Source organism: Idiotropiscis lumnitzeri, chromosome 3, assembly GCF_059441095.1.
Source record: "Idiotropiscis lumnitzeri isolate Australia: NSW breed Sydney's pygmy pipehorse chromosome 3, RoL_Ilum_1.0, whole genome shotgun sequence".
Lineage (NCBI taxonomy): Eukaryota > Metazoa > Chordata > Actinopteri > Syngnathiformes > Syngnathidae > Idiotropiscis > Idiotropiscis lumnitzeri.
This window is the reverse complement of record NC_142393.1, coordinates 19440934-19455179: the sequence shown is the minus strand read 5'-3', so window position 1 is coordinate 19455179 and position 14246 is coordinate 19440934. Positions and strand designations below refer to the sequence as shown.

The window sequence follows — 14246 nt, the reverse complement described above, 5'->3', positions numbered from 1 at the left end:
TGCCATATCATTTCTTTTGTCTCATTTCATAAAAGAAGAATTGCACTATATTACATAAAACGTATGTGTTAATAATAATTTTTTTCCCTTGGTGGGGGGTCAAGGATATCTCAGCGGGTCCGCACCACAATTTTCTTGTCTTTAACAAATCACAAAATGATTCAGAAAATGCTGATAAAAATACATTTATATGGTCCCTGCGGGTATGAGGGAACACCCTGAAATAAATCTGGCATCTGGGCATACAAGCATATTTCAAAGGCAGGGGGGGGTTCAGTGCCCCTGTAGGACCCCCTCTAGCTCGGGTTACCCCATAATGACAGGGTGGACAACAATTTCAAAAATGCTCAATATGATCAATACAAATACAATATGATACAAATGACTAATTTTATCAAAACAAAAACTTAAATGTAGAAAATAAAACCATGTAATTCACCCCTAATTACAATATTAATCCATCATGTATTTATTGAGCCAAATAAATCCAAAACTCAAGATAAACATGAACTAACCAGTTTATGGGAGGAAAAACACAATAACAAACCACACATGACTCTTGACAATGTCAAATCTCAGTGGACTGGATGAACGAACAAAGTGGGTTGTATGTGACCCACGGCCCATTCTTTTCCCACTTAGGTGGAAGTCAGCTGCGGGTCTTTACTCAGCAGCTGCAGCAGGGCCCGGATGGGCTCCGTTAGTTCATGGTTTGGTATCAGCTGGCTCGCTTCCAGCGCCATTCGTCCAAATCCCAAAGCCTGACACACACACACACACAGAGCAGAAACTCAGAGAAAAGCAGCAGCAGCTGTCACTATAGAAAGAAAAGCTGATTTATGTAATATTACTGCAATCTGACCTTTCCCAACCCATTTTTTTAACCTTGAGAGGAGGACACAGCCTGCTCAGCTAGATATATTTTAAATGTTTTATTAATCTATTAAACACATTACAATCCCCCATGGAGAAGTTAAATGTTCATGACTGCTGCACATATTTTATGTCGCACAGGGGCGTAAATATCGACAGTGCAGCCGGTGCGGTGCACCAGAGTCCAGACGTGTTATTGGGTCCATGAAGGAAGGAGAAATAAAGACCCCTGATTTTGTAAATAAAATAGTTCAGGGCGGGTCAGTCACGTTGAGAAGCTTGGACACAGAAACGATAATTTGTCCAATCATTTGTCAGACACGATGGGTCTCTGATGTGACGTGGAGCATGCAAAACACAAAGGACAAGAATCAGCAAGATGAGATTTAAAAAAGTGTGCGCATTTGGATGGATGAATGGCTAGCAAGCTAGCTAAGATAAATAGAATTCAAACCATCTGTGGGGCATTCAGTTTCCAGTAAAAATCTGACTTTAATTCTCTATCCCGGTACATCACTTTTCGCTACACTATCCTTTTTAAATGACAGCTCCTGCACCGCAGCCCACAAACAGAAGCAAAATGTGACCATGGCATCTAAAGTACCACTCGGACCAAAGTTGTCATCGCACATTATGACTTGGAAGGGAGAAAAGTGGTCATTATAGCGCAGGAGCATGGCCTCTGTTTTTTTCCAAAGTGGATCAGTGCAGACGAGCAATGAGACAGTGGAAGGCAGACTGAGGCCTATGGCACACTCACGCTTTCTTCAATCTCGTGTTTTTTTAAAGGAACTTTCCCAACATTTTTGGACCACATACCCGGTTCAACAGCCTGTTCGAGTGGTGCCTGCACTCATCTCTGTACACACACTTAAAAAAAAAAAAAACATCTTACACTTAGTAGTATCCTGTATGTGCGGCTGGCATCCATCCTGGTGTGCCAGACACTGCTCATTAAGCTTAATGGAAATTAGTGATGCAGATGAGGTTTTATAAGGTGTAAAATCAGCTGTCTGGTTGGGAGACTTCCAATGTATGCTGAGATCTGTGGATGGCTTCGTTTAGAAGAAAAACAATTTCTCTCCTGATTCACTGGACAATTACAGTATATCGGTGCACTTACACAATCTAATGTAAGACAATACAAAAGATAATCCAATCTCAATGAATTAGAAGATTGGGGATAGGATTTATTTCAGATGTTGATTTCAAGAAATAAAACTGACATGATTTTTGCACTTGAATGATTTGTTTGATTGATTCTAGCTTCCATTTACAAAAACATTATGAGGTTCAATTTTCTTGAATTCATCTAGTTATTTTCTTTGACTAATCAGACAACTCCATCAAAAGGAAACATTTGCGAAATGGCCTGTCAAAAACTATGAACTATTGGAAGCAACTTTCTTTCCCTCAATGATGGAAATAATTAAAAATCAATAAACGAGCTGCATCTAAGCATAGAGAGCCAGCTCGTTTTCAAAGATGTTGAACTCCGTGTGCATGTGGCAGTGCAGCTTCCACTAAATCCCCGCTTCATCTTTAAAGCTTTAACAATCACAGATAATCTCACACGGAGACGACCGACCAAAGTAAGTACACCAAGGGGTAAATAGGGCACTGTGTAAGTGTGTTAGTAGTATGTTGACTTTCATTGACCTGAGCAGGTGACTCACCTTTGTGGCATCACCGCCTAGGAAGGAGAGCATGGCCAGCGAGTGGGCCGCCATAGCCACCTGAGCGGGTTCCTTTCGGGTTTCGTCCTGCTCAAATTCTAAAATGGACCTGAGCATCTTGTCCACTTCCACTTGCTGACCTTTATCTGGTTAAAGGGCGATAAAGATACACATTGTTGTACACCATGCATGTATAATAGTGCAGTGTCCCCATTAGGTGTGGTGTCCTTTTCTTTAGGTGCAGAGCTTTGTAATTAATTTATTTATTTTCATCAAACATACCTTTTGAATTATGGCAAAAACGTCTTGCATGAGATCTCCCCAAACATGGGGGGCAATTGTGTTATGGTCCTTTGTTGTGAAATGCGCTATACAAATAATGTGGTATTGGTATTGAAACCAAGAGTGAAATGAATACAATACACAGTTAGGTATCAATCCATGATATGGTTCATATATGGGTTTTTTTTAGGGGGTGTGGGGGTGTCTTGAGCTGTTTGGGAAATCTGGATCTAGTGTGAAGCATCCACTGGCAAATTGCACGGCAGCTAACAAGCTTAGTGTCATATGTAGGGCAGCAGCTGTGATAAGAGGCTAGTATTGCGGATGCCGCGTAGTCAAATATGTGTCAGCGGCGGTCTCTTAGCATGCGTGCTGTAGAGCTGAGCTTTAGCCTTCCGGTTGCGCAGCAAGTCAGCTCAGCTAAATTTATCCCTGTTGACCTTCTTTTTCAGTGATACGTCAATGAAGCTGTTTTATCACGGGTGTTATTGTGATGTCATATGCCAAATTTGATTGGCTTTGAGTGGTTCCAATTCGAAGTGTTCACAACAACATAGGTGGAAAGGAAGGAAGGAAAACCTACTTTGCATCACATTGCAACATTTCATTGCAAGCTGTTTTTATTTCCTAATTAGATTAATTTTATATTTAACACAGAGTAGTTTCAATTAAATTGTATTTATTTTTTTTAAATGATATATCCTTTTGGGTTTGTAGATGCCCTGCAGCCGAGCCCAGCTGATTTTGGACGAGAGGCGGGCTATAACCTGGACTAGTCACCAGTCAACGTATATATAGGCAAACAACCATTCACACTCACATTCAAATGTACAAACAAGTAGTCTTCGATGAGCCTGAAATGCATGTTTTGAGGATACAGGAGGAAGCGTTCAGACATGCTAACGACTCAACCACAGTGTAGCCCTCTATCGCAAAACAAATCGGAATGGAGTCATTTTCATATTGAGTTTCCATCAGCCCCCAAGCTTGTCAGGACTAAATCATGCGAAGTCTGCCTAGCACAGGGGTGGGCAAACTTTTTGATTGGCGGGCCACAATGGGTTCTAAAACTTGACAGAGGGGCCGGACAAGGGGTAGATGGATGGAGTGTTTTGGTAGCCTCACCTCATCGGAGAAAATAAAAAAACATTTAATTTTAAATGAAAGTGAACAAAAGCATTACAACAATATATATGTCTTTGAAAAAACACAGTATTTAGAAAATAAAATATTAACAAGGTTTATTCACTTAATTTTTTTTCAAATTCGGCGGGCTGGATTAAAATGTCTAACGGGCCACATGTGGCCCCCGCACCATAGTTTGCCCACGCCTGGCCTAGCATCAAGTCACTACAGAGCCATGTGACGTCCAAGCAGTCCTGCTGATCTACATTGATGAGTATGTGCGGGATTGCTACATTGATGTTTATTGACTTGCAAATATTTGGTTTCAGTATAATGTGTAGGATTGCAATGGGAAGAGAAATGAGAACGTTTTAAAACAAATCTTATCAAACAAATATTTTTTAGGAGGATTGGGGGGGGTCATTCAAAGACACTATTGGACAAGACATGAATAAACAATTGTTATCGTGACTCATATGAGAATCGTTGACGCACCAAAGGAGGATTCCAGCGTGTCAGGATTCTTTTGCATATTTTTGATGTGACTCTCCAGGAGTTTGGCCAGGTGAGAGTGCCACGTCTCTGCCACCTAAGGAGAAATATTTGTATTTAACTGTAAGGGAAATGAATCATATTTGATCACTCTGGTAAAGCATCACTGTTGGATTATAAATCACCTCTGTGTACAAGGAATGAACAATAGCGGGCTCCCCCTTTTTGACAAACACATCAGCCATGAGGAAGTAACCTCCACATGTCACAGTGCTGTCCAAACCAAACTCCTCACTAGCAAAATAGACCTGAAAAAATATCAGACGGAAAGCCTCATAGGAAACCATGGAAAATGTGCATCAACTGGGTTTACTCATGACTGCACGTACATCGTTGGCAAAGTGAAAAAGAGCTGACTCAAAGTGACCCGTAGCCGTGTGGAGGCAGCCCATGCTCCTGTGCAATCGGTGGTGGACCGCATAGCCACATTCGGGACTCTTCAACACCGCCCACTCCGCTTGGGACAGCAGCTCCGCCACTAGGGCCAAATTACCCATGCCTGCATGACACAATCACACAAATGCAAATCTGATGCGCAAGAGATGGGACGAGCATCATTCCTCACCCATGTTAGCATCAGCCAGCAGCAGGTAAGCGGGCACCAGCTGGACCGTGTTGGGTCCGTACACATCGATGGAACAGCGCAGACAAGCCTGGGCGGCAGGCACGGCCTCCTGATGCTTCCCTTCAGAGAGCTTGCTCTCCGCCACCAACCTGCAAATCTCAATCAGCTCTTTCTGCACAGGAGATACAATTCATATAAGGCATCAAATCATTTTTTTAATATAGCGCTTGTCCTCATTTGGGTGCCGGGTGAGCAGGGGAGAGGCGAGAGGCATTTCATCATCTTGATTAGGTTGCACTTTAGTTACTGTCCAAAGCCGTATCGTAGTTATAGTAGTGACAGTCTAGTAGTTAGTCAAGAAAGGAGCACTGTGCAAGCAGCTAGCATGAACTTTTTTGTCAATGTTAAAAAAATCCGTTCATTATCTCTCATTGTAAAGCTTCCAGAGTAAGCGGCATGACTGCAGAAGGTGGATGGATACATTTAAGCATAAGGTTGAAACCTAACAGATTGAAGGCAGGCTGATTATATTTTCATTGCATTGAAATCCTATTTTGATAGAAAAAAAACCTTGAAAGTATCGTACAATTATATAGTGACAAAGCAAGCAGTACCACAAAGTATGTGTTATAATGTCGCCTGCCTACTGCGAGCACGATAAAAATGAGTTAAAGACAACCTGCCGCAAAAGCATCTTGAACCAAAATGCCAAATTTCAAACTTAATTATTTCCTTTTCTCCACAAATCTGAGCTGGTCTGAAAGTCCGAAATTCAACCATGAAAAAAAGGGGAGAGGGGGAAAGCGATAATTGAACATCTTAATCAATACATAAAAACTTGCTTTTTTGGAGCCTAATTTGATAGTCTATGGTATTTGAAAGCAATTCCAGTAACAACTACAAAATCAGGTATTTGTTAAAGAACACTAAAGTTACAAGTCCGGAACATGTACATTCTTTAATGATTTGATATTTTCTTTCTTTTTGCAAGTTCTCCTAAAATTAATAATTATTTTATTACGTCAATATTATTTGTTCGAGTTCTTAACTTAATAGGAAACGTAAACAGAGAAAGAGAAAGAAGTGCGGTGACATTTACTCACTGGTTCCACAGGACTGGACACAGGTGAGTTGGTGTGTGTGTGCGTGCGTGCGTGTGCATGTGTGCATGCTTTTAAATTCTTTTTTTGAAATTACTGTGGCCTGAAGAGGAAAACAGGAAACTAATTTCTAGCAGGAAATGTTATACCTCTCGTGGCCTAAGGATGTAATAGGCTACTTGACATCAGATGTCATTCCAAGGTGCATGTTATGGCCTCACCGTTTTGAGTAGATTTTCAATGCGGCCGGCACGCTGCATACTAAAAAGCGATGGGGTGCGAATGGGAATGAGCAACTGGCAAATCCTCTTGTGGATGCCGATCCAGTCGGATTGCTGGTGCTCCGCATCGCTGCCGTGTGAAAGAAAACCAGGAGAGAAAACCTGCGTTAGGGTTTTATAACATGTGTCAGAGCTCATCCTAAATGGGGGAATTTACAGTTGTTGTGTTATTTATTTTATTTTTTGTTATTGTTTTTTTAGAAACCATCCTGAGGGAAAAACAACCTAACGTAAACAGAAGGCATAACCGACGAGGTGTCAATTATTTGCTTCACCTGCAGCCTCATGCTTTCTTCAAATGAATTAACACCAAATGTAGTCTGACCTGATCATTGCTGTGCTCATTAAAAGGAGACCCCGCCCCCAAACGCACAAAAATGTAAAAAATTTTCAAGCGTTTTAATGATATCACATACTTTTATCAAATTAATCCAAGGATCAAGAATGACAGGACACTTTACATATTTCTCAATGAAATTCACCAATATTTCCATCTTGTGCCATGTCAGGCAAGTACCGAATTTGTTCCCATGACAATCGGGGTAAAGCAAGAAGACAGAACAGGCAAGCGGACAGCTACTACAGAGCGCAGACCAAAATGTTACATGACGGTTGAGCTCCTATTGCTAACTTATTTGTTTTCTTACGCTGCACTTTTTCAGGAATAGGCTGATAACAAAACATTAACTTGGCTGTTTAATACCACACTTGATGGGAGAGCCAGTTATTTGTACACAAGTTATTCAAAAGTCCATTTGACATCATATTTCCCCTTCAAGAGTCCCTCTGTGTGAGTCACCAAGTCATTTTCAGATGTGTCATCATACTAAATTGTATGCTTTTGCCGAAGGGCTGCTGTAATTTTCTTCAGGCTGCTGCAACAAGTCTTAGCGTCTTGTGTTTCTTTCCACTGCGAGAGCAAATGGGCTGCGGTCTCTGGCCAGAGATAGAAGAAGAAGCCAGCAGGCAAAATACTTTGGCCACGTCCCATCCAAAAGTAACTCTTTATCTGCCTAAACAATGATAATCACGTATAACTCAAACAATGTTTAATACTGCACGGCATCACTGAGAAGTAGTTTTTAGAGGTAATCAAACTATGAGAAATATCAAAATACAGAAGCACAGTTCTAGACCACAACAAACTACAATTACAACAGGAAATACTGATCATTCACAACATTTCTATAGTCAAAACTGAATACTATCTTTGCAACAGAAGCATTTGTTGACACAGCACTCAAGACTGTGCAGGTGTCATCCATCTGTGGTAAGAGCACACTCGATGTAAAGTCAGCATAGAATCTTTATTTGGGTCAAAGTTGTAAAAATGAGGAGACACTGACAAGCTCAAGGCACATATAAAGTGGATACGTAATTACAGGCCTCTCTGGCTTTTCTAAGCTAAATATAAAAACAATGCTTAGCTATAAAGCGTTTCATCGCTGTCCGGAGTTATTGCACACACACATATGCACTAACACACTCACATGCATACACACACACACATAATGCATGTTACCAGTTTCATGAAAGTGTTGACAAAGAGAATGGGAGTAGCCTGCTAAAGGACACTGATTAGTCTGGTGACCTCTAGTTAAGTATTCCTAATATTGGTAATAAGTTAAGTTTTCAAGTATCTGTACTTTACTTGAGTATTTTTGTAATTACTTTTTACATTTGAAAAACAAATATATGTACAGTACTTTCTACTTACTTACATGAATCATCTTTATTTGTCATGCACATGCACACACATGCATGAAATTTGACCTCTGTGTTTGACTCATCACAGTAGTCAACACAGCGAGCTCAAACTATGAGTGGCACATAGTACAATTATCTGTACTTGTACTACAATGCAGTTGTGACCTTGCCCATTGATGGGTTAAGGAGGGCCACAGCAGAGCTTTGGAAGAAATGTGATGCAATAATGGAACAAATTACAATTACTAATGACTTAGATTGGGGGCTTTTTTTTTTTTTAATTTTCATGACACTTGTACAATCGCCAACATTGTGAAAGTCAGAACAACTAAACTGGCAACCCCCTTTTGCCCTGTGACCTTGCTTATTTTAATTCATCATGAATTTACATTCTGTTACATCACAACTATTACATTCGGGTGTGTTGTCGTCCAGCATACATCGCGGCGAGCCAAACAGTCACATGAAAAACAAGAACATTTGGTTACTAATTTCATTTCCAGTTGCTTTCTGGCAACTATAGTCACATTACGTTCAGAGATTTCCACGTGGACAACACTGCCACCCTGCGTCAAAATTTGAGTGCGCCTCGTGTCGTGAGGCGTATGTATTACTTATTTAAAGTATTCAAGTTTAATTTCCCGTTGTATGTCATTCAAGTTGTTACTTGTATTAAAAAAAAACTACCCAACTACATTTCTTAACTAAAATGTTTACACTCGGGTACATGTTCAACCATCTTCGTTACACGTTAAATTTACATATACATTTAAAACAGTATCACAATTTTACCCACTGGCAAAAAAATATTTTACTTGTAATATTCAAGTACATCTAATACCATAAAAGTACCATTGATACATTAGTACAGCAGATGATATTTAAAGACGTGTAGTATTGTAATTGACTTCAATCAAAGTTATTTTTTCCAAAAGATACATGTACTTGTACTCAAGTACCGCTTTGGGGCACGTACTTTATACACGACTGCGAGTGCTGCATTCTACTTGTGATGATGTTCGGAGTTGTTGGTCTTACCAGTAGAAGGTGACTCGACACCTGGCGCACTGCAAGTATGCTCGTTTCTGACACAGTTCACACAACTTTTCGGTTCCTTTGGGCAGGGCGAGGGGAATGATCTCGGTCGTTGGTAGAATGTCCTGCGCTTTGGACTCCATGATTCGTTCAGCACCCCAATTTTGGGACCCCCGAGTTCAACCTAAATTACCCAAATGAACTCTGTAAATGCAATGTTAATGCATTTTTGAACGATATTCTTTTTTAGTCCGTATGATGCGGGTTTGTTTAAGTGTCTTTTTGTGCTTCAGTAAATCCACTACGCTCGCATGCGTGTGACGTCACAACACTACGCGTGTTCTTTGTTGTGTGTTTGAACAGGCCACCAGTGGGCGCGTTGTCCGAGGTCGTCATGGTCACGATAAACACTCCCCGACACACTCTTAAGTGTCACTGGCTGCCTTATGTTCGGCTTCAACGACAACTAAGAGTATTTTTTTTCATACAGCGCAACCACTACAATTATTTCCTTCTTCTATTTTTTCCTTTCCTACACGCTAAATTTCGTGGAGTACATTTTACTCTGAAAATTCTATATTTGGTCCCAGTAGTCAGAGTAAAGTTTGAGAGTAAGATATTCAGCGTAATATTCGTAGAGTAAATTTTACGCTAAATAGTTTGCTCTGAAATTTGACTCTGACCAAATATAGTATTTTTGGAGTAAAGTGTACTCCACAACATTTTCTGTGTACTACTACAAAATACCTCTTTTTCTTCTTCTACAACCCGTCATTTAGTTGGTGGCGGGCCGTCACCATGGCTGCGGTGTCTGCAATATCTTCTGCGGGTGGCTGTAAAGACCAGGAATCCTGGTTGTGCATCAGCGGACAAACTGTTGCCAGTAGGCGAGGAAACTCCAAAAGAAATTTAGGTGAAAAGGAGTGAGAGATCAGCGGGATCAAGCACAACCAGCATCCTTTTCATAAATTCAAATGGTTTGCCCTTGCGGAGGCCCTTTAAGGTCAGCAGGTAGTTTTGCATTCTCGAGTTCAGGTTGTTCGAAGAGCCTCAAAAAGAATGCCTTGAGCTTGTTATACTTGCTGATTGGTAGTGGAGCCTCCAGCGGCGTCATCGCTCTGGCTGTTGGTGAGGAGTCCAATGTTCCCACCACATGGAGTATTTAGCAACATCCTGCGTTCTTCCTTTTATCTGGAATTGGGCCTGAGGTTCCGAAACCACAGCCATGGGTTTTGCAGCCGAAATTTAGGCAATTTAACAATTTAGGTGTTAGATGCTGGCATTGACATCTGAAATGTTGTTCATGTTGGGGCCACCAATTATGGAGATGCCGTAAAAGGTGGGTCACCACAGGTTAATAAAATGTATTACATAGTTTTCGTGATTATATCAAAATGTGGTTTGTGACCACATTTTATGTTTATTTCATACATTGTTTTAGGCTGTAACAAATAATAAATCCTCAAAATAAAACACTTGTACATATGATTCTCTGAGTAACCTTTATTTCTACAATAAAAATTCAACAGGTACAAAAATAGATATCTGCATGCATCTTTCTAAAACGTGAGCTACATATTACATATTTTCACATTAGTATCCGTTCATCAATTGAAAATATTCCAAAAGAAGATAGCATTTCAAACCTTCTGCTAAATACTAAATGTGAAGAATTCAATCCATTGCTAAGAAAAGAAACTATTCGGGTTACAATTGTGTTAACTTTGCAGACACAAAATTCCATCAACCAAAGCACAGAGAGCGAAGAATAGAAATTTGTGACCAGTCTATCAATATTTTCCATTTTCATTGACAGTGTTGTTTTATTATATTGAATTGATTTAGGTGTTCACTCTTTCTTGCGCAAGTGGACATAAATGATGCCACTGCACAGCAGGAGAGGCACACACACCCAGGCTAGGATGAAGCAGTAGCCAAAATGTCCTGAAGTCACTTCTCTGCTGTCCTGGAGGATTTCCTTGTTGTGTAACGTGTAGATGAGTACTGCAGACAAGGCTGTTAGGCCTGAAGAAAGAAATACAGTCAATTCTGTTTCTTTTGTCTTCAAACCTTGGGTGTTTCAGCTAATTGTTTCAGATGAAACGTTAATGAATTTTTAATATTTCGTCGCACGCTGTTGCCATGGTGATGCGCTGTTTGCAAAGAAAAATTATGCTGTTTTTGAGGGTCCAAATCCGAACAAAAATGTGTGAAACTTTATGCACACGTTCGGCCGGGCACATATTAGCAGGTTATTATCCTATGTGCCAGTACCTCAATGTGGCCAGAGTTACGCGGGCCCTTTATAGCGACTCCCAAATGCAGTTATTATATTCTCATTACTCCTGTTGATCACTTTGGTCAGTGGTTTCTGTTTTCATCCAAAAACCTCTCATTGCTAATCACAGTATTTGCATGTTTTGGCCAAGAAATATGTAATCTCGCCACATTTACCTGCAAACACTTGACACAGTCCAGTAATGTAAAAGAGTCCACCCTTGGTCATGGTGAAAAGTTGCCCCAGGAAGACCAGGAAGGAAACTGAGGAGAAGACCACTGAGAGGACCATCAAGACCTGAACTGCATGAAGCCACTCTGAGACACAAACATCATTTTAGATTTTTTTTTAATCACATTTTAATGGACAATATCAAGAAAATAGGTATTGTTACCAGTTTCTTTGGAGGATGCGCACAACCAAGTTCCTGTGAAGTTGTCGTACCTACAGTTGTACCACAGATCCGAGTTCTCCATCCCATCCCACACCCACCAAGACTTTGAGAGAAAAGATTGGGTGAGTTTTACAAAATGTGTTCATAAACACGTTGTGGCTGATACCTTCTCCATGGTAGCGATGAACAGCATGGCCAGTGTGATGAGATGCAGCAGGGTCACAAACATCAGCAGGAAGGCCATTTTGTTTGTCTGAAAACAGCACAGTTTAAATAAGGACAACCAGAGAAATGCATTTGGCATGCCACTCGCTATGCACACGTGTGACCAAGTTAGCGTGCCTGTTGGTTCTGCAGTCAATGCCAGTGCTTGGGGACTTTCCTGTTTTGGAAAAACATAAACTGAAAAGTGTGAAGAAATGAACATAGAGAGGTTGTTGGGCAGGTCTACGAAGAAAACAGTGCAATCCCTCATTGAGTGGAGTATGAGTTGGCCAACATGTGGCGGAGCTATAGAACTCTACATGAGGCCAAAATATTTACTCAGTTCTCCCCTCCACCCCGTTGTGTGGTCAGACAGTATAATTGGGTTTGATTAAACCTTGACATACATGACTTTGATTTTATTTCCATCCCCCAAAAAATAAAAAGTAGGAGAAGGCATAAGCAAGGGGGAAAAAAAGAATTTCTGACTGGATGAAATTGTTTGTGCAGATCTTTATCATAGGAGAGGCCCATCTGAGTGGGTGGTGGGAGAAATTATGTCATTAAACTAATTTCATCCATCAAAGGAGGAGGAATGGAAGGTGATAATTTGGCTAAAATGGACAGAAACAAAGTAATGCAATGAAACAGGGTTCCTTGTAAAAAATAAAACTGCAGGAAACCTAAATGATTGTGAGACATTAATTAAAACGCATTATTAGAATTTTAATTACAGAGCTTATTACTACAAAAGTAGTGCGCTTTTATGATTTTTTTAAATTCAATGTGCCATAAAATTATACAAACAACATTCCTTAAAAAGTCTATTTAAAAAAAGAATAAATGTAAGAAAATGTAGTTCTTACCCTGATTATTGTTTGTGCTCTGAACCAGACCTCAGGATCAGCTTCTTTGCTGTGATCTTGTGTCCAGTAGGTGGTCCTCTCTCCTCGGGGCTTGCCACGCCCCTTTTCTTTTCCCACTCACTCCATCCAAACTTTCCAAGGCAAACGCCCATTTCCTGTGAGCAAAACAGAGCTCCATTTTTCGACCTCCCTCTAAAAAAACCTCGAGCTAGACACACCCGTTGACAGCACATTTTTGGAAACGTATTTTGCCATAACCAACGTATTCATACAAGTCAAACGAAGCCAAGAGTTTTCAAAAAACATTTGAAAAATGCACTTATGCCATTTTTCCATTATAAATAAACATATTTAACCTGCTAAGTGAAAATACGTTGAAGGGGGAGGTTGCCAATTTGAGCCTCAATTCACTAATCCCTCTGCTGAGTCTGACTCATGATGTGCAATATTTAAATTTGTAGTTGTGAGAAATAGTGACAGAGAACGCTCAACCGCTTCAACGAAATACCATCGCCAGAAATACTAGCTGCCATTAACAACATTAGTCATGGCTGTTATGTTGGTAGCACAATTTATTCGCAAGAGTGTTACGATAATTTTAAATGTATTGGTTTGAAGTTTTATATTTTGGAATGCCATCAATTCAAACTCACACACTTTATGTCTCTGATACGCTGTTCTTTCTGGTGTGTGGTGGTTTATTAAAAAAAAAAAAAAAAAATGCCAACCACCCCTTTCATTTCAGAGCGCATCATTACGAAAATGAGGAACAACATCCATATTAAAAATAATTAAGATAATAAATGACATTAAAATTACTTAATATAGAATTACTTAATATAATTTATATAACAAATTTAAATGGAGGGTCACTGATAGTGTTGTGGTAAATTCGCCTGAGTTGTGTGTGGGCAGCGTGGGTTCAGTTCCCGTAGTCAGCTAGGATAGGCACCAGCACCCTCCCAGGACCCTTTACAGGATCAGCGGTGTGGATAATGTCATGACATGACTAAATTAAAGTATAAAAGATTAATATATAAAATCAACAAAAAGTATCAAATACATCATGTTTATCTATCCATCCCTCCATCGGTCCCTAACCCTAATCAATACAGGACGACTGGTTAACATGTCTGCCTCAGAGTACAGAGGTCTATCTATTTATATATCCACCCACCCATCTATCCATTATCTGAGCTATCCCAGCTATCTTCTCCGGTTGGCGGGGTACACCCTAGACTGGTCGGCACTCGGCAGACAATCACAGGGCACACACAAAAAAAAACACTCGAGCTCGGGGCTAATTTA

The 14246-nt window shown here is 40.3% G+C and overlaps 2 protein-coding genes across 2 annotated transcripts; both read right to left on the bottom strand.

The window, feature by feature from the left end:
• Positions 1-638: 638 nt before the first annotated feature.
• On the bottom strand, positions 639-9339 carry zmynd12 (zinc finger, MYND-type containing 12). Its single transcript, XM_088289729.1, has 8 exons — positions 9200-9339; positions 6395-6524; positions 5074-5245; positions 4838-5007; positions 4634-4756; positions 4452-4545; positions 2550-2695; positions 639-761 (listed from the first exon to the last, which is right to left on the bottom strand). Exons 1-8 carry the CDS (start codon positions 9337-9339, stop codon positions 639-641), a joined length of 1098 nt encoding a protein of 365 aa, XP_088145855.1.
• Positions 9340-10722: 1383 nt separating this feature from the next.
• emp3b (epithelial membrane protein 3b (MAM blood group)) lies at positions 10723-13133 on the bottom strand. The gene is made up of 5 exons (XM_088291974.1): positions 12939-13133; positions 12035-12121; positions 11869-11971; positions 11651-11791; positions 10723-11221 (listed from the first exon to the last, which is right to left on the bottom strand). Exons 2-5 carry the CDS (start codon positions 12110-12112, stop codon positions 11046-11048), a joined length of 498 nt encoding a protein of 165 aa, XP_088148100.1. The 5' UTR covers positions 12113-12121; positions 12939-13133; the 3' UTR covers positions 10723-11045.
• Positions 13134-14246: the final 1113 nt, after the last annotated feature.